Below are 26514 nucleotides of genomic sequence, written 5' to 3'. Positions count from 1 at the left end.
TACCCAATACTTTATCAAAACATAACATGAAGACACAAGATACTGTGAGAAGAACTATAAAAAAATTAAAAGACACTATAAGGGGAAAAAAAAAACAGATATAGTCCCATAAAGTCTCTAGATACTAGAATTATCAAACAATAACCCAGGAAGAGAAAATCTGTGCTTCCTATGGTCAGAGAGAAAAATGAGAAGCTTGAAAATTTTAGCAGGGAACTAAAATCCACAGTTGTAATACAGCAGATTTGATGTGTTTTTCTAAAACACATTCTTTACACATTTAAAATACCCTGAAATTGAGATTCATCTTAAAATTTGAATTAACTTGATAGTCACCATTTTTTTCATTCTAAGTGGTATGTTAATAATGGTATCTTATAATCAGTGTCACCTACATTTGCATAAATACAGTGTATTAGTGATCATATTAAACGTAAGTAGATTAAATGATTCAATTAAGAGACAAATATTGCCAGGCTGGATTAAGAAAATAAAACCTAAATATAGGTTGTTTAGAAACATATATCTAAAACACAAGAATAAAGAAAAGTTCAAAGTAAAGGAATAGAAAACATATACTGTCAACATTACCAAAAAAAAAAACAAATCTGGGACAGCTAAATTAATATCAGACAAAACTGACCACTCTAGCTAATGCAATAAAAAAGGAAATGAAAGACATACAAATTGGGAAGAAAGAAACAAAACTGTCTTTGTTTGCAGATCTCTGCCTGCTGCTGGACTGCTGCAGCTTGTGCCCAGACCCACGCTGAGTGGCCACACCAGCCCCTCTTGTCCCAGCACTGCTCCCCCCCACCCCAGGGAGAGGGTGCTGGTGCTGGGAAAGGGGACAGCACACACTTAAAGGGAACAGAGCGGGCTCAGACCCAACCCTCAGCGCTCGTGCTCCAGCAACTGGGGACCAAACCCCAGGCCCAATAGGGCAGTGTTGCCACTGAGCAGAGGGGAAGTCCCGTCACAAACCCAGCTCCAGCTCCAGCCCCTCCATTCCCCATCCCAACCCCTGCTAAGGTGATAGCTTCCAGCACACGTTGAGGAAAGACATGACTTGTGTTCATGTCAAATCCAGCTCTCCCATGAAAATACAAATAACGCACTTTAAAAAACAGGCCGTACACCACATTAACAAATTGAAGAATAAAAACCATACGATCATCTCTATAGATGCAGAAAAAGCTTTTGATAAAATTCAATATCTGTTTAGGACAAAAACTCTTCAGAAAGTAGGCAGAGAAGGAACATACCTCAACATAATAAAGGCCATATAGGACAAATCCACAGCTAACATCATTCTCAATGGTGAAAAGCTGAAAGCATTTCCTCTAAGATCAGGAATAAAACAAGTATGCCCACTCCTGCAACTTTTATTCAACATAGCTTTGGAAGTCCTAGCCACAGCAGTCAGAGAAGAAAAAGAAATAAAAGGAATTCAAATTGAAAGAGAAGAAGTAAAACTGTCACTGTCTGAAGACGACATGATGCTATACACAGAAAATCCTAAAGGCCCTACCAGAAAACTACTAGAGCTCATCAATGAATTTGGTAAAGTTGCAGGATACAAAATGAATGCACAGAAATCTATTGCATTTCTATACACTAACAACAAAATATCAGAAAGTAAAATTAAGGAAACAATCCCATTTACCATCACATCAAAGAATAAAATACCCAGGAACAAACCAACTTAAGGAGGCAAAAGACCTGTATTCCAAAAACTATAAGACACTGATGAAAGAAGTTGAAGATGACACAAACAGATAGAAAGATATACCGTGTTCTTGGATTGGAAGAATCAATATTGTTAAAATGACCATACTATTCAAGGCAATCTACAGATTCAATGCAATCCCTATCAAATTACCAATAGACAAAAAATTTTAAAACTTGCATGGAAACACAAAGACCCTGAATAGCCAAAACAATCTTGAGAAAGAAGAATGGAGCTGAAGGAATCACACTTCCTAACTTCAGACTATATTACAAAGCTACAGTCATCAAAACAGTATGGTACTGACACAAAAACAGAAATATAGATCAATGGAACAGGATAGAAAGCCACAGAAATAAGCCCATGCACTTATGGTCAATTAATCTATGACAAAGGAGGCAAGAATATACAATGGAGAAAAGACAGCTTCTTCAATTAGTGGTGTTGGGAAAACTGGACAGCTACATGTAAAAGAATGAAATTAGAACATTCTCTAACACTATATACAGAAATAAAGTCATAATGGATTAAAGACCTAACTATAAGACCAGATACTATAAAACTCTTAGAGGAAAACACAGGCAGAACACTTGTTGACATAAATTGCAGCAATATTTTTTGGATCCCTCTCTAAAAAATGAGTAACAGAAATAAAAACAAATAAACAAATGGGACCTAATTAAACTTAAAAGTTTTTGCACAGCAAAGGAAACCATAAACAAAACGAAAAGACAACCTACAGACTGGGAGATAATATTAGCAAACGATGCAACCAACAAGGGATTAATTTCCAAAATATACAAACAGCTCATACTGCTTAACATCAAAAAAACAAACTTCCCAATCAAAAAAATGGGCAGAAGATTTAAATAGACATTTCTCCAAAGAAGACATACAGATCACCAACAGGCACATGAAAAGATGCTTAATATCGCTATTATTAGAGAAATGCAAATCAAAACTCAATGAGTTATCACCTCACACCAGTCAGAATGGCAATCACTAAAAAGTCTACAAATAATAAACGCTGGAGAGGGTGTGGAGAAAAAGGAACCCTCCTATACTCTTGGTGGGAATGCAAATTGATGCAGCCACTATGGAAAACAATGGGAAGGTTCCTTAAAAAACTAAAAATATAGCTACCATATGATCCTGCAATCCCATTCCTGGGCATACACCTGGGGAAAACTCTAATTCAAAAAGATACACATTACTCCAATCCAAACAATTCATTGTTTATTTTTAGCATTAAACAAATGTTCAATAGTTTTAAAAAAGCAAAAGGAAAAAGAATAAAAAGAAAGAATTCAGTTACTCACGATGCTCCTGAATTCATGATGCAGCTCTTTGCTCCACAATAACAATCTCTCCCATCATCATGATTCATTCCAAGGTTATGACCCAACTCATGAGCAACAATGGATGCAAATGTCTCCACTGTGATTTGCCCAAACTGCCCAAACACAGGAAGGTATTCATTAGGTTTCTGAACAAAAAGGATATGCTTTTTGTTTCTCAGATTACTTTTTCACAAAAGGAAATTCATCACTACAATACTGATAGCCTACGTAATAAAGCAAGCATCCAACATCAGTGTGTAGACACGGCAGTCTAGTAGGAAACTGGTGTGACTTAACATACTGATGATAGAGATAGACTCTTTAAGCAACAGATCAATTCCTTTAGCACCAACAGATTATTCATGGTGGTTGATGGGAAAACAAGTTCATGGTTCTGACTTAATTTTCTCAAATGGAACCTCTGTTTCCTCATCCATAAAAAGTGAGGCGCTAATAAACACACAATAAATATTAGAAAACTTAATTCAGTCTCCAGGGAAAGAACACATCTGCCACTTCTACCATGTCCCTCATAATAGCCAAAATATCGCTGTAAGGACTAGGAGAGGAAGTACAGAGTCACTGAATGTTGGACATTTCCTAATGCAGATTCCAAAGATGAACATCAAGAACAAAACATACCACGTTAATCCCGCCCGCGTGGCTCCTTGAACACACTGTTCCCACAAACGCCATTCCCGCGGTCCCACCAAAACCTTTCTTCCTAAATGAAGAGAACAGGTATAAGTTATAAAATGTACTTGGGGAGGAAAAGGTACACATTGCTCCTATTTCTTTGGGTAATCTTAAACTGATTGGTAGACCCTATGAAAACTGGGAGAAAAATGGCAAAGGTAAATAACATTTTAAAAATCACAATTCAATTAAAGACATCTTTTTTATTATCAGAGTGGAGATTAATATTACAAATTCATTTTTCAGACAAATGAAGATACATTTTTGATATCAAACCAATTTGTTTTGTACCTTCTAGATGAAAAAACCTTCCTAAAATGCAGTATATCTATTTATTCAAAAACTCTATTGAGATCAGGTAACAAAATGACATATTCACACAGGAGGCTGCAGGCAGGGAGCACAGGAAACAGAAGAGACACGATGGTCTCCGTATGGCTGCTCAATCATCGTGGACACACCTGTATCTAAGGACCTGGTCCCTCTGCCTGGAACTCTCCTCCCCAATATACAGCCCTAACTCACTCCCTCACCTGCTTCAGGTCTTTACACAAAGGTCATCTTCTCATTGAGGCCTTCCCTCGCCAAGTTACCTAAATTTTCAACCTCACTCCCCCCAATTCTTCTATCTCTACCCTCCCTGCTTTATTTTTCCTCCTTACTACTTATCACTATTTAGCATATTATATACACTTATTTATCTCACTTATGAGGTAAATCTCCTCCACCACAATATGAACTCCATGAGAGCAAGAATTTTTGTCTGTTTTGTTCACTGCTATACCCCAGAGCCTAGGAATACATCTAATAAATATCTTTTAAATGAATGAATAAACCCTTCTCTCGGGCATCTGAACAGCCAGGACAAGAGGCCTAGAGATATTGACATAAGGGGATTGCCAAGAAAACATTTTAGCCAGATCACCCTGTAGTGAACCCCACAGTCCCCAAGCCCCACTTATGTCCTCAATGCTTCCGAAAGGAATTTTAGTACCCCATTCCTAACCACAAACAACCAGGGATTATTAGACATCTGGGAAACGCCTCTAACATGGCAGATGGAGACCAAACAGAGGAGACAGCTTGGTAGATGTGGTTGGGCAAAGCACAGGGAGTGTGCCTGGTGCCTGTTCCTTTTGTGAATGAGAAGGCATGCTCACTGCCAGGGTATGAGGACACTTCCAGGTACAATTTTACTAAAAATTAATAAAAATGTCAGGATCAAGCTTTTGTGGTTATGGGGCCATAAAAATCCATTTAGGCATTCTCAGTGCCTTGCTTTAAACTAACTGGTATGACTAAATAAATAAGTAAATAAATAAATTAATTAAATCAAGGGAAATTTCTCCTCAGAAAAAATTTTGAGTTTTAGGTACCATCAGCATTAAGGAAGGCAAAAATTATTACATAAAACATTTTTTGGCAAAAAGTCAGCCCACCAACCAGAAGATTTTTAAGAAGCAAGAAATTTTTTTAGTATTTTTAAGTGAGGGTTTTGTATTAACTTTTGGAATATATTTGTATTAAGTGATTACATAAGCTTAAGTTTTTTTATGGTTCCATGAAAATACTATGTAGAAAGAAGAAAATTTTAAAAAATATATCAGAAATATCTCAAAGAGAGTTTAAAAAATTATTATATCCATGAAATAAGAATTTGACCAGCTCTCTTCTCTTCTCTTCTCTGCCATCCTACGTACGGTTAAATTTGCTCCTCGCCATGTCTTCTCACAAGACTTTCAGGATCAAGCGACTCCTGGCCAAGAAACAAAAGCAGGGAATCGTCCCATTCCCCAGTGGATTCAAATGAAGACTGGTAATAAAATCAGGTACAACCCCAAGACGAGACATTGGAGAAGAACCAAGCTAGGTCTGTAAGGAGCCTCGCATATGAGGTGGCGCACATTTTTGCTGGGTCAAGGACACTTGCATCTTACCATATCACTCTGAGAACATCACTACTACCCAAACAGCTGGATGGGTTTTATTAGGAAAGTGATTTTTCTCTTTGTGTCAGTGTTTCTGCACTAATGCTTTGGCCCAGTAGTAAATATGTGGAACCTTTTGTTGGGATAAAAAAAAAAAGAATTTGACCATATAAAAATTTTAAGGGGGACAAAAAAGAGCTAAATATTAAACATTAAAAATAAGATAGCTGACATGAAAAACTAATAAAAACCTTAGAAGGTAAATTTAAAGAAATATCCAGAAAGCAGAACAAAAAGACAAAGAGAAGGAGACAAAAGATAATAAAATTAGAGGACAAGCACCGGAAACTCAATAGCTGAGTAAAAGGAATCCAGAAGGAATGAAGAATAAAAATAAAGAGGATGAAATCATCTCCAAAATAGTTTGAGAAAAATTCCTAGAACTGCAGTTTCAAGATTGAAATTACCCACTAAGAACACAACACAGTGAGTGATAAAAGACCTACACCAAAGCGTAGCATCAGGAAAATTTAGAAGCCTGGGAACCAAGAGAAGATCCTACAAGTTTCCAAAGAAGAAAAAAAAAAAAAGGCCACATACAAAAGATCAGGAACCAAAGTGAATTAAAGCTTCTCAATAGTAATTCTGGAAGTCAAAAGACAATGGCCATGCCTTCAAAATTCCGAAGGAAAACATTTCGTGCCTAGAATTTTATACTCAGCAAACTAACCTGAAATTTACAAAACAAACTAGAAAGCACACCTCTGAAAAACTGAGTTACTTAAGCCCTAGGATAATCAGAGTTCAAACTGAGATAATTTTTTTATTAATTGAAGTACAGTTGATTTACAATGTTTTGCTACTTTCTGGTGTACAGGAGATAATTTTTAAATTCTGTTTTGAGGCCGTGAAACACATTTTCCAACATGCAAGAGGTCAAAATTTTTTCTTTCAATATATCCTTACACAAGAAGAAACTAGAAAACATGCCATACCAAAATGAGGAAGTAAACCCAAGAAAGAGGAAGAAGGACATGGGATAAAGGTCACAGAGGCTCCAACACAAAAGACAGGTCTTATTATCATACTGTCACTTGTCCTACAGTAGCAAAAATTTTCCTCATTTAAATGAATGCTCAGAAACCTTAACAGAATGATTCTAATAAAAGAAAAAAAGCAAAAATTATTATTCTGATCATGCCATTAATAGTACCTTTAAAAAAAAATCACTTACAGAACTAGCTGTGCACTGTCATGTCTCCGACGTGTTATAAGAAACTTTTCCCGCCACTGTACAAAGTTCCCCAACACATCACCCGCACCTCCGATTATGTTGATCAGATTTCCATTTGTCCAAATCTCCAGCCCAACTAGCACAATTCGAATATTTAACATGATGTACATCTGGAAAGAAAACAAATAAAAATATATAAAATTTATTAAAGAATATGAGAATAATTCCTGGTTATATATCTGAAAAAAGAAAAAACACTAATTCGAAAAGATATGTTCACCCCAATGTTCACAGCAGCATTATTTACAATAGCCAGGATACGGAAGCAATCTAAGTGTCCATCAACAGATGAATGGGTAAGAAGGTGAGGTATATATATACACATACATACAATGGAATATTATTCAACCATAAAAAGAATGAAATTTTTGCCATTTGCAGCAGCATGCATGGACTTGGACAGTACTATGCTAAGTGAAATAAGTCAGAAAGAGAAAGACAAGTATAGTACAGTATCACTTACATGTGGAATCTAAAAACATACAACAAACTAGTGAATATAACAAAAAAGAAACAGACTCACAGATATAGAGAACAAACTAGTGGTTACCAGTGGGGAGAAGGAAGGGAGGGGGCAATACAGGGATAGGGGATTAAGAGGTACAAACTATTATATATAAAATAAGTTACAAGGATATATTGTACAACACAAGGAACAGTAGCCAATATTTTATAATAACTATAAATGGAGTATAACCTTTAAAAATTGTGAAACAGCATACTGTACACCTGTAACATATATAATATTGTACATCAACTATGCTTCAATAAAAAATAATACAATAAAATAAACAATATGAGAATATCTTTTAAGTAACACAACTACTTAAATTAAAAACAGGACTCCTCCCCTCCAAAAAAAATTCCCTTCAATATAATGAGGCTCTAACTTCTCAAGGGTCTCAGTTTCCTCATCCATAAAACAAAAGTAAAGATTCAAAATCCTTTTTATCTTCCATTCCAAAATCTGACAAACTCTGGATATTTAAAGTTTTGGGTATTTTGGTTCCAAAACTTTCCCTAAACTAATGCAAGCCTATTTATAGTCCATATTTAGCTCACTTAATGTAAATATTCATATATTTCACTACAGAAATGTCAATGAGGTTGATTACAAGGTGCTACCCCAGGACCCTGTTGGAGGTGTAATGTAATACATAGTGAACTATATGTTATAAATGTATGCGAAGTGAACTATATTACCTACCTAAACTCTTATCTAAAATTCTAATGACATGCACCCCAAAGGTTTCAGATAAAGGATTATGGAACTCATATCTATTTCACAGAGATACTGTGAGGAATAAGTGAGTTAATAAATGTAAGGCAATTGACTCAGTTTCTAGAATGTTATAAATATCCAATAGAATGTTATCATTATCATCATCATCATTATTATGCTTGGTATTTGTATTAGGGGAACAACTTAGAGATGAAATTATCTTATAAGAACATGTAGCTAATTCTCCAGTATCTCCCACTGGATGAATAAACTCCAAAATCTCAAACCAAATCCCTCCTTCTCTCTCTGTCTCTCACATAGACACACACACACACACACACACACACACACACACACACACACAGTGTCATAGTTTCAGAGGAGGCAGCCTTATTTAAAATAAGATTCTCTCAGTAAAAATTCAAAGATCTTTCTATAAATACCAAAGTACCTTAGCCTATCTGCTATGAAATAAAAGTCATATTTTATGGCAAGATGAGAAAAATTTAAACAAATACATTCTTCTCTGCCCTTTGGCCTCCTCTCTCCCCACACTGTGCACTGTGTATCTGCATTAGGCATCGACCAAACCTCCCCCATCGGCAGAAATACCTGCTCAACCATAAAGAGCAGCATTCTCCTAGCATCAGCAAGACAACTCCTTAAAAGATAACATTCCTTCTTGACCTGTTAGGGGCCACGATGATAATTAAATCTCGATTGTGTAAACTGTCAATAATGCCTCATTGAATGTACAGCTCTCTGTCTCAAAAAACTTATATAACTGTACCTTGACTTCTAACGAGGGGAACAGTTCTCAGAGCTTTCTGAGATGCTCTTCCTGGGTTATAATCCTCAAATTTGGTTAAATAAAATTTTCCATTTCTTTCTTAGATCAGCTGATGAATTTTTCGTTGACATTAAAGATAAAGTAGATGCTAATTCGAAATCTCTTGCTTGTCTCAGAGTCTCTCTCTCTACAATTATACTTTACTTTTAAACATAAAACAGTTACAAAACAAATTAGAGAGCAGACCCCTGAAAGACTGAGTTACTTACTTAGGCTCTAGAATAATCAGAGCTCAAAATGAGACAATTTTAAAATTCCATTCGGAGACTGTGAGAGGAGAGGACAGAATAATCCCAGCTGATAGAAAATACAACTCACGCTATCCAAGTAGTTTGCTAAAAGAATCATCTCTTCTCGCACTGCAGTCTGGTTTCTTCCCATCATGTCATACTGAAAAGCAAAGAAGGGAAATCATTATCACCAAAGCAATTTAAGAATAAAATTTCTATAATCTCTTACAATGAAGATAAGAATCCAAATATTTCCTCTGAACCAAAAACTGAGGCACTTAGACATTCTCCTGCATTTCAAACTAATAAGTCTAAAGGATACATTTTAGTGATAAATAGGAATAAAAGAAAAGCAGATACGTGGGTGAAATGAATAATGAAAAAGCACTGAAATCTTAATCTTCTCCAAAGCAGTACAACTTTAAAATGAGTTTCATGCTTAACAGTCTTTAATTCATTTTAATGCAAAAATATTTTCAAGCATTTCACAAAGGTAGAGTTTAAAACAATCAAAATACATAGATAAAGGAATGAAAGACAATCTGAAAGACTTCCTGATCCTTTCACCTCTTAGGCTAACGACATTACCAATAACCAATTTCTAAACTCTGGGCTAAATTAATTATCAGAAATTAACCAACGTTCACTAGTGAAAACATTATATGTAGATAGAAATATAGAGATATATAAAAGTTTAACCATATTAAGCCAGTTGATTATGACTGATTCACTTCTTTGAGATCTAGCTAAATCCAAATGTCTATTTTAATATTATTTTAATATAACCAATTTAATAACTAATTAAAAGAACACTTTTAAAAGATTATGTGGTTTTGCTCTATGATAAGGGCATTAATACCAGAATATATCAGATTTTATTAATTAGACATTTTATCATGATTCTCCTAAATAAAAAAAAATTTTTTTAATACACTTGACAAGGTTTGATTAAAATAGAACCATTTTTATTTTGAACCATTTTATACCTATGTGGAGAGAGTAATAAAGAAAAACTTTTCAAATCTCTATTTTTGTCACTTGTCCACAACATTCTACAGGAACATTTTACACATTATCTGGGACAAAGTTCATGCTTGTTCATACTCCTTTATGCTTCTTCCTTCTACACTTGAGGATAATGAACCTATAATGAACAAATCTGAATATATTTCTATCTCTTAAAAATATGGCTTGTTTTTTTTTCCAGTCTACATACAATAAGGGATTTTTTTTAAAAAAAAACATAAAAATCCTCAAAACTGTCTCTGCAGGTTACAAGAAAGGACTTGTCAACTGTGTTAAGTTTCTGCAAACAGCTTATTTGCACAAACAACAAAGTTGGAAGTACAAGTCAGACAAAACATTTCAAATAATCTATAGGTTAAATTATATAGCACCTGTATCTAAAATTGGTAATGCTGGGGCTTCCCTGGTGGCGCAGTGGTTGAGAGTCTGCCTGCCGATGCAGGGGACACGGGTTCGTGCCCCGGTCTGGGAAGATCCCACATGCCGCGGAGCGGCTGGGCCTGTGAGCCATGGCCGCTGAGCCTTCACGTCCGGAGCCTGTGCTCCGTAACGGGAGAGGCCACGACAGTGAGAGGCCCGCGTACCGCAAAAAAAAAAAAAAAATAAAAATAAAAAAAATAAAATTGGTAATGCTGTAAATGCTGAAATAGACACATAACTTTTTTTAGTTGAGTAAAGCACAATTCTTAAGTATGAATAAGGAAAATGCCCTGGTGTTATCCTGTACAATAAAATAAATAGTAAATGCTAAGCTGACCTATTCTCCTCTGCTCCCTTCTAAAGCATGCCAAGAACCTGGAAGTTTTCTAACTCTTAAATAGGATAGATAGATAGATATCTCTTAGAGATATCTTTCTCTTAGATAGATAGTTTTCTGTCTCTTAAATAGGTTAGCTGAAATTCTAGAAAGAAAAGCAATTTTATTAGGCAACAAAGCAATATCTGATTAACTGAGTTTATCACCACAGTCCTTTAAATGTCTCTGAAAAAGTCTCAAGAGCTTAACTGAGAGGCAGAACAGTTTCACTTAAGAAATTTAGCATATGCAAATCACCCAAAAGAACGGGGGAAGAAAATCACCAGTAAAAAATAAAGGTAGAGGTAATCTCATTTGCTACATTCAGTTCTGGAGGTATTAGGCATATCATGTATGAGTATCAAGAAAAAAAGTCATTTTAGTTTTTAAATTACATTTAACAGAAATCAATACAAATACGTTATATTTAATATTTCCTTCATGGGATGCTCACTTCTCATCTGCTTTTCATGAAAAAGAAGAAAAACTGTCACCAATCCTACCCTTTCCTTGTCTACGACAATGAACAGCTCCACATAGCGGGTCTGTGGCAGGACAGCTCTTCTTCTCTGTCAAACACACAAACATCATAAAGGCAAAAAAAAAAAAAAAAGGTATAAGGCTACACGTTTTTCATACATAATGATCTTACCCTAACCTCTAGTCACTTATTTCATGTCTGTTAAGAACTTCATAAAATGATTTTAACACATCCTAGATCAATAAAGCCAAAACAACACTTTTTTTAAAAAAGTGATATCTGCCATCTGTACTGATCTGAGAAATAGTCTATCTAGTTAAAGACAATATGAGTTATTCAAGTTTCCAAAGCAGAATAACTGATCTTCTAATATCTAAACTACACACACACCCACACACACACACACACACACACACACGTTAATAGGAAACTCCATCACTTTGCTGGGAGTAGAAGAAAGAATATCTGCCAATAACCCAGAGCAGAAGGAAGGACAAGGTTGTCATTTTATTTTGTTATTGTTGTCCTTTATTTTTTTCCTTCCAGTTTCATTGAGATACAATTGACCCTGACATACAAGGTGCCACTTTAAAAAAAAATTAGTTTTGTGATTTTACAAAAATTTAGATAAAGTATAGCATGAGCTAAAATTTAATGTTTTCCAATGATTAAAAAGAACAGTACAAAAGTCAAAAGAATGAATGGCAGGAGAGGCAATGAAAATAATGCCATAAACTAGTACGAGTTAATTAAAATACACCAGAAGAAGAGGCACAAGCCTCTTCTACCACAGCGACATCATCTCATTATGTAGAAAGCTGGCTTCTCTGCAACTGAGGTTCCTCTGGTCCTAGAAACAGTTCAGGTTAAGAGACTCCTGTCAAGGGCTTCCCTGGTGGCGCAGTGGTTGAGAGTCCGCCTGCCAATGCAGGGGACACGGGTTCGTGCCCCAGTCCGGGAAGATACCATATGCCGCGGAGCGGCTGGGCCCGTGAGCCATGGCCGCTGAGCCTGCGCGTCCGGAGCCTGTGCTCCGCAACGGAAGAGGCCACAACAGTGAGAGGCCCGCGTACAGAAAAAAAAAAAAAGAGAGAGAGACTCCTGTCAAGAGTAAGCCAAGGAATCCTAAAGAAGTCTCAAAACAGGGATACCATGAGTGTCCCTGGAAAAAATCTGAGATCATTAAAGTTCCAAACCTCAATCTCTCTTTCCCTCTCTTTCTCTTTCTCACTTTAGACCTCCAGAATTACCACTCCAGTCTGTGTAAAGCATATCTACATCAAAAAGACCACAGCTGGGGCTTCCCTGGTGGCGCAGTGCCCTGGTCCGGGAAGATCCCACATGCCGCGGAGCGGGTGGGCCCGTGAGCCATGGCCGCTGGGCCTGCACGTCCGGAGCCTGTGCTCCGCAGCGGGAGAGGCCACAACAGTGAGAGGCCCACGTACCGCAAAAAAAAAAGGCCACAGCTGGACTTCCCTGGTGGCGCAGTGGTTAAGAATCTGCCTGCCAATGCAGGAGACACGGGTTCAAGCCCCAGTCCGGGAAGATCCCACATACCGCGGAGCAACTAAGCCCGTGCGGCACAACTACTGAGCCTGCGCTCTAGAGCCCTCGAGCCACAACTACTGAAGCCCACGCACCTAGAGCCCGTGCTCCACAACAAGAGAAGCCACCGCAATGAGAAGCCCGCGCACCGCAACGAAGAGTAGCCCCGGCTCGCCACAACTAGAGAAAGCCCGCGTGCAGCAATGAAGACCCAATGCAGCCAAAAGTAAATTAATTAATTAATATTTTTTAAAAAGCCCTCTCAAAGTCACTGTAAAGGGCTATTAGGTAGCAATGACAAAAAGAAATACAGTTACTGTTTAAGACTTAAGCCCTAGTGTCCAAAACACAGAAGCCTGATTGTACTCATCTTGCTGGCTGGAACTGCGTATTGCTCGTCTTTTTATCCCCTTAGTACCCATCACAATGTCTGGCATACAGTTGGCAAAAACACAGTAATAACAGGTATTGGTTTAAGGCACAAACACAACATTTTTTTTTAACTTGAGTCTCAGCCATGAAGAAATACATTATGTCCTTACTCGAAGTAGCTGAGTGACGCTGGGAGGCTCTTCCTCTTCATCCTTTGTGGTTTCTTCCTCTGTATCCTTGTTGGAAACCCCACATTTCACAGGCTCTTTGTGGACATCATCCATTCGATAAAAGATGTGCTCAAAATGAGAGCTGTTTTGCAGGGGTTCAATCCCATAACTCACATTCTCTATATGCAGCAAGCCTCTTAAGTGTTGTATTACACATACACAAGGTTTTAGAATGAAAAAAAAAATACACAGGAAAAGGAATTAAGAAACCTGAATAAAAGTCCTACTTCCTAACATATGTAAGAAGGGGTAGAATGGTATAGAGAAAAACAGAGAGGCTTTACAGGCAGGCAGACCTAAACTTAAAGCACAAGACGACTACTCACTAGCATGACTGCCTGAAAGTTACCTAACCTCTCTGAGGGTTTGCTGTATAAGGAAAGGCAATTCAGAACAGTGGCTAAAAGTGTGAAGTCTGGAGTCAGAAGACCAGAGTTTGAATCCCAAATGTTTCCTACTAGCCTTAGTTTACATTCTCCATAGAGTTGTTCTGAAAACTAAATTATTTAATACACACAAAATACTTAGAACGTTGCCTGGTACACAGTAACTGTTCTACGAGTATCATTACTTAAATGGAGATAGTCATAGCCATCTTATATAGTTGGTTTGAGAATTTAAAGTAATATTTCTTAGTTCAATCAATCATGCAAACAATCAACCAGCCCAGTGTCATGCTGCCTGGCCCTTAATAAATTTAATTTTAATATTATTATCACTTCACTTGATACATGATATGATTTCTCTGAACCTCAGCTTGCTCACCTAAATATGGAAATAATCAGCCCCTTTTCACAGTCATTATGCACCTTAGATGAAAGAATATAGGTGAAAATTTTATAAACCTGAAGGGTGACAGAAATTTAAAGTATACGTTATTTTAAATAGCAAAGTTTATTTAGTGGACTCAAAAAAATGAAATTTTTTCTTTAGTTATTAAAATTCATCAACTGCAAGATTGTCCTAAATAAACATGCTGAAAATGACATCTGAAACACAGCTATAAAGACCTTCAGCAACATCAAAGTAAAATCTAAATGTAAGTCCCCTAAAGCGACTTGATCTGGAGACAGAGATAGGTAAAGAGGAAAGAAATAAGGGAATGAAAAAACCCCAAAAAATTGATAAAGAAAATTCCTTACCTGAGTCCAAAACAGTTGCTAAGAGCAATCGATGAATTATAAACGCCCTCCACGTATCCCCGATAATGACAATGATTCTAAATGATAAAAACTGTATTATCTTCAAATACTGTTACATTGCTGAAAATCATCATAGAAACTGCAGAACTAACAAAATTACTTAAGGCCCATAAACTAAAAATTTTTATTATTGGCATCCCATCATTATCACATGGCATTCTTTGTACTATCTTCAGACTGTCTACTATCACCCTACAGCTACACAAATGTTTAGGCAGAATTCCAGAGGACACTAAGTACAAACAACTCTACTCCTATAACCTTTAAACCTAGAAGCAGAACAAGGAAGCATAACGTCATGTTTAACATTTTTAATCACAGGCAAGAAGATGCCACAGCAGCCAACTGAAATCCAATACAGAAGAGGACCTTGTGACAGGCTAGTGACACCAAGGGGGGAAAAATTCAGTACACGGCAAAAACAGTGACTTTGATCCGATGATTTTCTTTTCTTCATATAAGCATACTGATTATACTATTATTATTATTAGTTATACATTTAACCATCTTTAAAAATTAAAGAGACTTTATCCTTAATCTTGAGCAAGAAACTGACCAGTGGAAATGCAAGCATATCACTTACTAATATCAGAACTTTTTAGTACACAATGAGATTTTTTCATCTTTAAAACAACTGTAAAGCACTAAAAAAGAAAAGCCAAGGGGAGTGGGAGGAGGAGGAGGAGGACCAGCCCTGCCAGACCTTATGACATATCATCGGGCCTTAATAATTAAAACAGTAGGGTCCTGGTGGTGCATTAACTGAGAGACCAACTAGTGGAGCAGAATACGAAGTCTCAAAATAGACTGAAATACATGTGGAACCTTATATGATAAAAGTGGCATCTCAAGTCACTGAGGCAAAGATGCACTTTTTAACAAGTGGAGCTCAGCCAACCGGTTAGACATTCAAAAAAGGGTACCTCACACCATACATAAGAATAAGCTCCAAATGGATCAAGACTCCAAACATTTAAAAAAATGAACTCATGCAAGAACTGAAAGAAAACAGGGGTGAATTCCTCTCTAAGCTGGTGTAGAGAAAGACTTCCTACCACTCAAAATCTAGAGTCAACAGAAGAAAAGGCTGATAATTTTCACTGTATTAAAAAAATTTTTTTAACTTCTACATTAAAAGAAACACCAAAAAAAAAAAGTCAAAAGACAACTCAGAGACTGGTGAGAAGTATCTGTAACTTTTATCATAGATAAAACTATACTATATTATATATAATACAAAGAACTCTGAAACATTAAAGGGGAAAGATTAAACCTAATAGAAGATGGAGCAAAAGAGTTGAACGACAATTCACAAAAGAAGATATAAAAATGCCCTTATATAAATGAAAAGATTTTCAATTTCACTAATGATACAGTAAGAACCCATGAGTCTATGCTGATATAAACAAGTAAGAAGGAAAAACTCTTCCTTACAGTAGAAACCACCAGTGAATACAGAAGCACTGATGAAATTAGGAAATCACCATTCTGACAACCATCATAACAACTGATTCAGGCAAATACTAAATACTAAAACTAGGGGGTAAAAATTTGAGAAGCATTGGGATAGTTACTAAGCTTCAAAGTATCTAACCAAAAAAGGCAAAACACAGTAACTTTACAGAGAAGAAACCCAGCAGACAACTCCTTAATCATCAATGTTAACACTGTCAGTGATAAACTAATTGCAGCACATGCTCATGATATGATACAGAGAACGGCTCAATGTCCCTTCAGGGTGGATTCCTGCCAAAAGTGCATAACCTGAATCCAATCATGAGTAAACATCACACAAACCCAAATTGCAGGACGTTCTACAAAAAGTCGGCCTGTACTTCTCAAAAATGCCAATGTTGTGAAATACAAGGGAAGACTATGGATTTCTGGATTAAAGGAAACGGGAGACTGCTGAGCATAACACGTGAAATTGGATTTCCTTTCACTATAAAGTACATTATTAGGATAATGGACCAAAACAAATATCAATAAGGTATGTAACTGAATAACAGTATTGCTTCAATATTAACTTCTTAATTTTGAGAACTATACTATGGTGACATAAAAGAAATTCTTGTTTTTAGGAAATTTACGCTGAAGTATTTAAGAGTAAAGGGACACCAGGTGTACAACATACTCTTCAGGAAAGAAAAAAAAGAGAGAGAAGAAGGGATAAAGTATATGTGATAAATGCTAACATTTGGAGAATCTAGGTAAAGGGTATGCACGAATGTTTTCTATCATTCCTGCAACTTTTCCTATAAGTCTAAAACTGTGAACATTTTTTTAAAAATTAAACAATTATGCACTAAACAACACAGGTGAAATTTCAACATTTTACAACTTTTTCCAGTGTGAGGCTATTTACAACCACTGTTTTCTTTCTAGTGCTTTGTAGTTAAAGTCTAGCTTTGATACTGCCTTCTTCTCACTAGAGGAAAAGAGACACCTCTTCTATTACAGATGAGGTAGCACTTATGAGATAGTAATACAGTAACTCACAGCGCTCAAAAATTAAATGCTTCTACTTCCACTATAATAGAAGCTCTCATTTGACATGACTGAAATCCAGCACTTGATCACTCAATCTACCAACTTGATGGTATTTCTTTAATAACTTGGTTTTATTAAATCTTTCCAAAGCCTTCAATTTAGTTTTTTAAAAAAACAACAAATCCTATTTCGCAAGTTTACAAAACATCCAATTGAATCGCATGATTAGAGTAAAGGTATAAATGGCATAAACAGTTTTGGAAACACAAAAACTGTAAGCAAAAAACTCAACTACTGGGAGTAGAAGTACTCAGAAGTATCTGAGAAGAGCCTACCAGCCACAAGGGCCAGCGAGCTTGGGGCAGTCAACAAATTTTTCAGAGGAAAGAAGGAGCATTAATTAACTGAGGGAGTTAGTTGAGAGACTTTCTAATGCATTTGCAAGGTACCCCAAAGTTCAAAGACTAATACTAATTTGGAGTTTTATTTCACACAGCAACTCATATCAAGTGGTTATTAAAACTGTGTTTCTTTGTGAAAAATGGCCTTGTGAAAGATGCTGATGATGAAAGCCACATAAGAGCTTTACAAATTAATTTAAATAACAGAATCACAAGGGAAAGCATTTACATTTTCTCAGTGTAACTTAACTGCATTTTATGAACAAAAGTATATTCCATGATGATATCTGACGATGTTGCCACACACACAAAAATCCCAGTACCAAAGTTTTAATTACTATCTCAAATCTATAGTCACACTTTTATCTATTTGAACAATATTCAATAACCAATAAGTGAAAGGCTCCATCTGTCTTAGTTTATATTTTTCAAACACCCAGGAAAACATAATTAAATTGTAATTCTTTATGATAAGAGTTGAATAAATTTCTATAAAACTGAAATCTATTTTTAGCACTTTTAAGCATATAAACTTTCAATAGTAAAAAATAATATTGAGTTCACAGTTGTTGGACTGACTGTTCTAAGTAGTATCTTACAAGTATTAACTCATTTAAGCTTCCCAATAACTCCATGAAGTTATAATTATTATTCCCATTTTAAGGTGAGGATTCTAAGGCACAAACAGGTTTAAGAAACTTGACCAGCAAATAAATAATAGAGCCAGGAATCAAGTCCAAGCAGTGGGTGTTACCAAAATCCAGGTCAAGAAACCGCTCCAAGAGAAAAAGTGCCTTTTTAAAATCACTGCTTTTGTTGAGTGGCATAAATTATGTGGTCTTTGGTCTCATGCTGTAGTAATCTTCGGATGGATGACTGGATGGATGGATGAACGGCTGAATGGATTATCTGTGTTCTGGTTTATGCTATCACATACATTTAAACTCCTCTACTATTTTGGTATTTAACAATGGAAAAACAATAAAACAAAACAAAACAAATAAAATAAAATAAAACAATGGACAAACACAACATTGAGATAAAGGAGTCAGCAAAGTCAGCAAAGGCCAGCAAAGGATGGATCTAAGTCAGCACTGCCTTTTTTAAGTACTAATAATTAATCTAAAATAAAGGTTTTCATAATTCAAAAAGAGTCATGTACACAATGTTCATTGCAGCTCTATTTACAATAGCCAGCACATGGAAGCAACCTAAATGTCCATTGACAGATGAATGGATAAAGAAGATGTAGCACATATATACAATGGAATATTACTCAGCCATAAAAAGAAACAAAATTGAGTTATTTGTAGTGAGGTGGATGGACCTAGAGTCATACAGAGTGAAGTAAGTCAGAAACAGAAAAACAAATACCGTATGCTAACACATATATATGGAGTCTAAAAAACAAATGGTTCTGATGAACCTAGGGGCAGGACAGGAATAAAGTCACAGACATAGAGAATGGACTTGAGGACACAGGTAGGGGGAAAGGTAAGCTGGGACGAAGTGAGAGAGTGGCATTGACATATATACACTACCAAATGTAAAATAACTAGCTAGTGGGAAGCAGCCGCATAGCACAGGGAGTTCAGCTCAGTGCTTTGTGACCACCTAGAGGGGTGGGATAGGGAGGGTGGGAGGGAGACACAAGAGGGAGGGGATATGGGGACATTTGTATATGTATAGCTGATTCACTTTGTTATACAGCAGAAACTAACACAACATTGTAAAGCAATTATACTCCAATAAAGATGTTAAAAATAAATAAATAAAATAAAATAAAGGTTTTGCCTTCTATTTATTTGAAGAGAGCTGCAAAAGTGCAAAACTAACATAAACAATTCCACCTAGCAAAACATAACAAAGCTCAGGGGAAAAATAATACATGTTTAATGGTAACAAAGATTTCTCATGAAAACTATAGCAAAAAATAATAATATATAATACCTAACTGCCAAAAGGGACTTTAAGACACTCTTACCAACTAAAATTCGAAATATTTATGCTCTAATTAAATAACACATAAAGCAAAGTTGACATCTGCCAATTATTTCAAGTATTCCTGGCCAGTTCTGTCCTCAGGAAAACTCTGTTCTCTGATGCAAAAAGGACCACAATTCTTAAGAAAATAATTGTTTTCAGCAAAAAATCAGAACGTATAATAGGAAACAAGTGTTTGTTCTTTACTAAGTACTAATGGCAAGTCAAATGGTTTAATAAGGAAGTAAGATGTACTTTAAGAGGTATCCATTTTCAGCAAAATAAATAAAATAAAAAAATAAATCAGACTTTTCCCCTTCATAATCTCTAAGGATTATCATTCAATAGAAGATTATTTTCCTGCTCTTTTAAAAATCACTTGACCATGGAGAACCAGGAGAGCCGTAAGGTAAATACTGTTTAATTTATGTCAATGCACTCACACTCCCACCCCAGGACAATGCCATATATAATAATATCAAAAGAGGTCCTTGGGGAAGCACAAGGTAACAGTCCTGAGTACCTGAAGAGAACGCACTTTAAAATTATAATTGTTTTAAGTTCTGCTATAGGGTCAGGAGGAAAATATATTACCTGTATATCAGGGTAGTCAGAGATCAGAGCCCCTTCCTTGTTGTAGGTATAAACTACAAAATCTTTGGGTAAAAGGTCCCTGCAAGAGGAATAAAACACACCATTTAAAATTATTTTATCTATTTGCAACTAAGGACACAACTTATAAGGCATTATCCCAGAAGAGATGAGCAGAAATAAAAACTTTCACCTGATAAATTGTTATTCAAAGAAGGAGCTACCATAAAACTAAAAGCTCATGAAGGGACCTGCATCTGAAATCATGCGTTGTCCTCACGGTCACAAAATGCTGGTTGCATAAAACATACGTAACATCCTTAAAGTTTTCTGATACATCTCATAGGAAAAGTATAAATTAGGTTATATAGTACACCATATTTCTGGAAGAAAATAAATGATTTTACCCTCTTTTAAATGTCCTATATAAAGAAGCAGCGCTCCTTGACCTCCTAAGTACGGGGGCAAAATCTGTGTCAGCTGTTAGAGGAACCAATCATTGCTGATTCCTGAAGCTTCCTTCCATGTTAAGGTAGACTGATAGTGGAAACCACACGTGCAAAATAGGGTTAGCTTTGTCAATGAAAAGATATCCAGTGATGCTTGTTGAAGATGGTAAGGCAGACTTTATTAACGACATAAGTATAGGAACCACTGCAAAGGGATTTTACAGGGCGGTGGAGAGAAAGACCAGGCTCAACTCCAAATACAGCACGGGGAAGTGGGAATTTATAACCAAGGAGCATGGTGAGGGTCAGTGGATGGAAAATTACTATGAGGAAACAACAGGGGTGAGGGACATTCTGGCTAAACTAACCTAACAGATTCTTGCTGAGGACAGGCCAGGGTGATCAGACATCACTGGGCGGGGAAAGGGAGTGGAAGATAAAGAACCTGATCAGACATCCAGAATGATCAGATATGGGGGGCAGGGGGAAGTTCTTGCTAAAACTAGATTTTACAACAAACTACACTGCTGGACCTAGGAGAAGGTTCAGGAACCTGACTAAAGTTTGGACAAGTAAAGAATCTTTGTTAGTCTCCCTGCTTGTTCAAGGAAAGAAAAGACATTCTTCTTTCCTCTGAATAATACAAGTCCATTTCCTCATTCAGTTGTCTTTTGTTCATTACAGACCAGCTGAATCATCTATTGGAACCTGATAGTAGAGGATATTTGCTGGGTGGTGCTGGCAGTCAGGCATTTAATGAGGGGAGTTGCTATGAAAAATAAAAGAAAAACAAAGATTAGTAGTTAGAAACCCAGTTTCTAAGTCCAGGAGGAAGCCATCAAGATTTTTTAGACTTGAGCTTAGAGCATCTTCAGGTGTTAGACTGAGGTTGGCACTGGCCACCTGACACATTTTCCTAGTTTGCAGTTTCAATGTCACTGGTGATAGCATCAGGTATTCTGATGAATTTCCTGAGAGGTCCACACAGCAGGAGGCATGAAGCTCGCCCATACATGATCTATTGTAATCATTTTTTTTTGAAGTTTCTATCAAGTCTTCCAGCTGCAGCTTACAGAGTTTCAGGAAAAGGGCAGTTTTAGTTGTCAATGATTCCAAGTCAGAAAGGACAAAATTTGGAAATGTGAACTTAGAGAGCTGTAGCCAGATACAGGAGGAAACTAGAAGAATTCAGAATTTGGTAAAGCTGGCAAAATGTGCAAGATGAAAGCAGCAACAGTTCACTATAGTTTTCCATTGAAACAAACAAAAAAGCACATTCTCTCTACAGTCACACCCATTTCTGTGAAAGATAAAGTAAGACTAATTTGTTTGCAAGGAAGTTTGGTCTCATTAAATTTGGCCTGGTTATTTACATAAGTACAGCAAAAACAGTGATTGACCACATAGTACCTTGTTTGAGTTTGCTTTGCTGGAGCATTCCCTCTCAAGGCTAAGAAGCCAAGTCAAAAACTTGCCACCAGATCTGACTGCAATACCTATAGATTTGGGTGAATTCCTCTCTTCTGAAGGTTCCCCAAACATCCTGAGGTTCCTGGGCCTGCCAGAAGTGACCTTCCTTACTCACCTGTAAGGCAGGAAACCCTGTAAGCCAGGAACAGGATGGTTCTTCCAAGGGGAGCTGTATAAACATTGCCTTCTTAAAGTCAACCTTAGATCCTTAGAGCTATCTGGTCATATCTGATTCAGTACACATCATTCCCAAATATGACATTACAATCAAAGTCTTGGTAATATAAGAAAGGTTTCCAATTGCTTTGTGTTACAAGGAGGATAGATTTTGACTGAACTTATGCAAATAACTATACTGCCGTGAATATAAGATGCATTAACACATCAAATAAACCTGATTAGTTCAACATCTCTCTTTTCATAAGGAGACAAATCCTTTGAGATTTTCCAAGGGCCATTTTGGAAATATCAAAGTTAGTTTGGGGTCAAAGAGACTCCACTTAGAATTTGATTTGGGGAAATTGTCAAAAATGCCAAAAGGTTTGAACACTTGACTAAATTGGATCACAGGTGTCACTGTGAAACAACACTTAGCTGTCCATTTAACCAAAGTCACAATTAAAAGATTTCAAAGGCACATACAGAAAGTTACCCAGTTATTTTAAAAAAAAAAAAAAAAAAAAACAAACAAACTCTTAGCTTTCTTAATATTGAGAAGATCTGGTTTTCTGAAATAATCAAAGACCTGATAAACACAAGACACACTGGAAATTATCTTAAAACACAAAATCTTATCCTCCCAAGCTGATTACTTAAATGTAAAGAAAACAACCTTTTTTACCATTTCCTATTAAGAGGAAACCAATAATCTAAGAAAACCTTGTGTTTTAACAGAGAAAGAAAACCAAATTCTGGTTTTGTATCAGTGTACTATTAATACTAAGGCAAATTAAACAAACAAACAAACCAAAAAACCTTACAAATAAATCCATCCAATAGTAGCCAGTTTTGACCACACAAGGAAAGATTCCTTTTCCAAGGTCCCTTTTCCACAAACTTTCTTTAGAAATTTTCTTACATCACTCAGTTTTTGTCCTACATTTTTCTTCTTTCTCATTCTGGAACAACCATTCATTCTACTTTGGGACAAAATTATCCTCTCTTACCCTTAGCAAAACATATCTTTCATACCCTTCCTTATCAAAAATACACCTTGTATTTTCCTTGTATACAGTTTGTTTTCTTTACCCTTATTATTCCTAGTGGTTTCATTTATTTATATTGATTAGATTTTTTAATCATTAGTAACTCTAATTTTCAGTAAAAACTAGGAAGCAGGCAATTGCAAACTGTCTGCTACATACTATCATTCTGTAACAATGAATACATTATTTCATAATTTCTAGAGATGTGTCTTTTTCACAGTACAATTCCTCATGCTTACTAACAGACCTAAATATATTTAGCTTCTCTATACCATATGAAAACAAGATGCCAAAAGTAAATAAAATTAAATTTCTCTTCGGCAATTAATATTTCAATATTTTATCTTATTTGGAAATTATGTAGTCAATGATTACCCATCTTTGACTTAACTTCATATAGCTTTAAGGTTTCAAGTTATGAAAAAAATGTTTGAAACTATTTTTCAGGAGGCATAAAACATAATTACCATTGAAAAGTTCATTTATAAACTTTTAGTCCACTTACATCTATTTAATTTACTTGTTCTGAACAATTATACTTGAATTACTCATGAAAATTTCATGAGCCATTAATTAAACAAAGCTAGCCATCCATTCTTAAGTTGTTTTTCTTGTTGACAAGTCACGCAAGTATCAAAAAAAAAATCACAAAAGCGAAGAACAAAAAATTATATATTTATGGTTCTTGCCTCTTTTTTTTTAACTGCCATGCTTGACATCAAGCAATTCCTTTTTATTATACATTTTGTCCTAAGGGTTGATTTATAATTTATAATCTTAAATATCTGGTAGAGATAACATAAGCTTATTTGAATAGTAAACATAGGTGGAAAAAATTGCATATCTGCATTACATATTTAAAGCCGACACCACTGAAGTTGTCAATTTATCAACAACTGTATCAACAATATAAGAACTAGCAAAAAGATTATTCAAGATCATGTGAACTTAAAAAAACTTGGGTTAGTTTCTGTATTCCTGAGAGTTTTAAGAACATAATTTATCTAAGTGCTCATTTATCTCTAAACCAATTTGAATAGAACTCTTTAAGGGATTTTATAAATTAATGTGATAATACCACCCAGAGGTAGGAAACTATCACACACCTATAACATACATATATATAGAAATACATAAACATACAGACACAAATAGAGAACTTAAGAGTTTTCATTTTAAAATTTTAGCCGTGAGTCAGTAAAACAGCAATACAATCTTATTTGTTTATCTCCACTTCGTATTTTCATCTGAATTGTCTCTGGCAAATAAAACAAGTTAAGGTCACCTGCCTACCAATACTTCTGGAGGAGACTTTTAAGATCTTCTTTTGCCGTGATACGTAATCTTCCTTTGCTATGGTCTAAATTTTAGGCAACAGACTGAAGAGACATCTAACTGCTGTCTGGATGTTTCCAAAGCCCATGTGAGTGGACAAATCATTCAGTTCTATTTCCAAATAGCCTTTTGTTCTTCTTTTCAGACTCAGGTAGCTGCTTTCAAGGCTACCTGAGTTTCTTGAGAGCCCCCGACGGACGGCAAGGGACCAAAAATGGAAGTGGCTGTGGGGAGCTGAGGGGCTGCAGTGGGAGGGGAAAGTCTGACGGGTGTGCACAGATGGATGGAGGAGGTGGCGGTCTGAAGTGGGACATATCAAAGGATCCAAGGGAACTGGGGGAAAGATTGATGGTGGTAAGAGGAGGACGGAGGAGCAGAAGCAACAGGGAGGGAGCAGTATTAGAGCAGTCAATCTGGGGAGATCTCAAGTTTCCAAAAGACGCCAACAAAGTTCCAAATTATCCTCAGCAAAACATGCCAACAAGAACAGAAGCAGACAGAGCTGGCATAGCAGAGTCAGCAGGATGTGAGAAGAGGTGGTTTAGTTGGCTGAGAAGTTCCAATGGGAGAAGCCAGATCCAAAAGAGAGAACAGAGACTTCACACAGAGTCAGGAAGAAAGAAGCTCCAGCCCAGGACACCAGGGAGTAATCCCCATTCAGAACACGGAGCCAGGAAGACCTTCCAGCCCAGGAGGTACCTGTCGAAAGAAGCCTGGGACTCTAACCCAGCTTCAGAGGGTATACTCAAAACTGTAAAAATCAAGTCAGCTTCAACAGATGTTTGTCTGGAGCAATGGTTCAGGAGTCAGAGTCACCAATGGATTCCCGATCAGTCAGTCAGGACTGAAGACAAGGGCTTCAAGGTGCATACTTAGGGTCCAGAGTGAGAGGTCGGGGGGTCCAGTGATGAATCTGATCCTATACGAGTCATGGCGCCATGACTGTCAAAGAAAAAAATATTCAGTGACACGTGTTAAAGATGGTGAGGCTAACCTTATTCAGGACCACTGCAATGGCATTTTACAGTGAGGGACAGAGATCAGGCTCAACTCCAAGCACAGCATGGGCAGGTGGGAATTTGTACCCAATGAGCAGGGTGGGGGTCAGTGGATGGAAAATTACTAAGATGAAACACCACGATGAAGGAAGCTCTGGCTAAACAGACTCACGGATTCTTACTGAAGACAGGCCACGGTGACCAGACATCACCCGAGGGGATGGCGGAAGATGAGGAATTTGATCAGATGTTGAGGGTGGGGGGTTCTTGCTAAACTCACTTAGCAGGGTTCTTGCTAAAACTGGATTTTCCAAGGAAGTGTAGACATGCACCCAGGGGAAAGTTCAGTAGCCTGACCAAAGTCTGGTCAAGCAAAGGACCTGTGTCATTTGCAGCAGCAATGGAGCAGCAGTATACTCATCTCCAAGGCTTATGGACAAGGCATGGATGCAGGGTGCCAGCTAGTGGTTTATGAAGTAACCCTTAACCTTCTAAACTCCAGGCTCAGACTGTCTAGACTGTTTAAGAGATGGAGAGATCGATGGTTTACGTGCAGTTTAATCAGTTACACAGCCTGACTTTAGCCACGTGACCAATATAGTATAAAAGACCCCTTCGGTAAACATGTGAAAAGGGCTACCCTGAAAAGAT

At 36.7% G+C, this 26514-nt stretch overlaps 1 protein-coding gene and 1 pseudogene across 2 annotated transcripts in view; one reads left to right on the top strand and one right to left on the bottom strand.

The window, feature by feature from the left end:
- The window catches only part of ADAM9 (ADAM metallopeptidase domain 9), a 102854-nt gene that overhangs the window by 54372 nt on the left and 21968 nt on the right, over window positions 1-26514 (bottom strand). The window contains exons 4-11 of one of the 2 annotated variants that reach the window (XM_019921514.3): window positions 20410-20488; window positions 14882-14958; window positions 13680-13875; window positions 11615-11680; window positions 9378-9449; window positions 6928-7097; window positions 3712-3793; window positions 3049-3182 (exon numbers count right to left, since the gene is read on the bottom strand). In XM_019921514.3, the coding sequence (XP_019777073.1) occupies window positions 3049-3182; window positions 3712-3793; window positions 6928-7097; window positions 9378-9449; window positions 11615-11680; window positions 13680-13875; window positions 14882-14958; window positions 20410-20488 (876 nt within the window). The remainder of the gene's footprint in view (window positions 1-3048; window positions 3183-3711; window positions 3794-6927; window positions 7098-9377; window positions 9450-11614; window positions 11681-13679; window positions 13876-14881; window positions 14959-20409; window positions 20489-26514) is intronic. The other variant, XM_019921515.3, reaches the window with a different exon arrangement.
- Window positions 5486-5643, top strand: LOC117309979 (large ribosomal subunit protein eL39-like; annotated as a pseudogene).

This window comes from Tursiops truncatus, chromosome 21, assembly GCF_011762595.2.
Source record: "Tursiops truncatus isolate mTurTru1 chromosome 21, mTurTru1.mat.Y, whole genome shotgun sequence".
Lineage (NCBI taxonomy): Eukaryota > Metazoa > Chordata > Mammalia > Artiodactyla > Delphinidae > Tursiops > Tursiops truncatus.
This window is presented reverse-complemented; position numbering and strand designations above follow the sequence as displayed.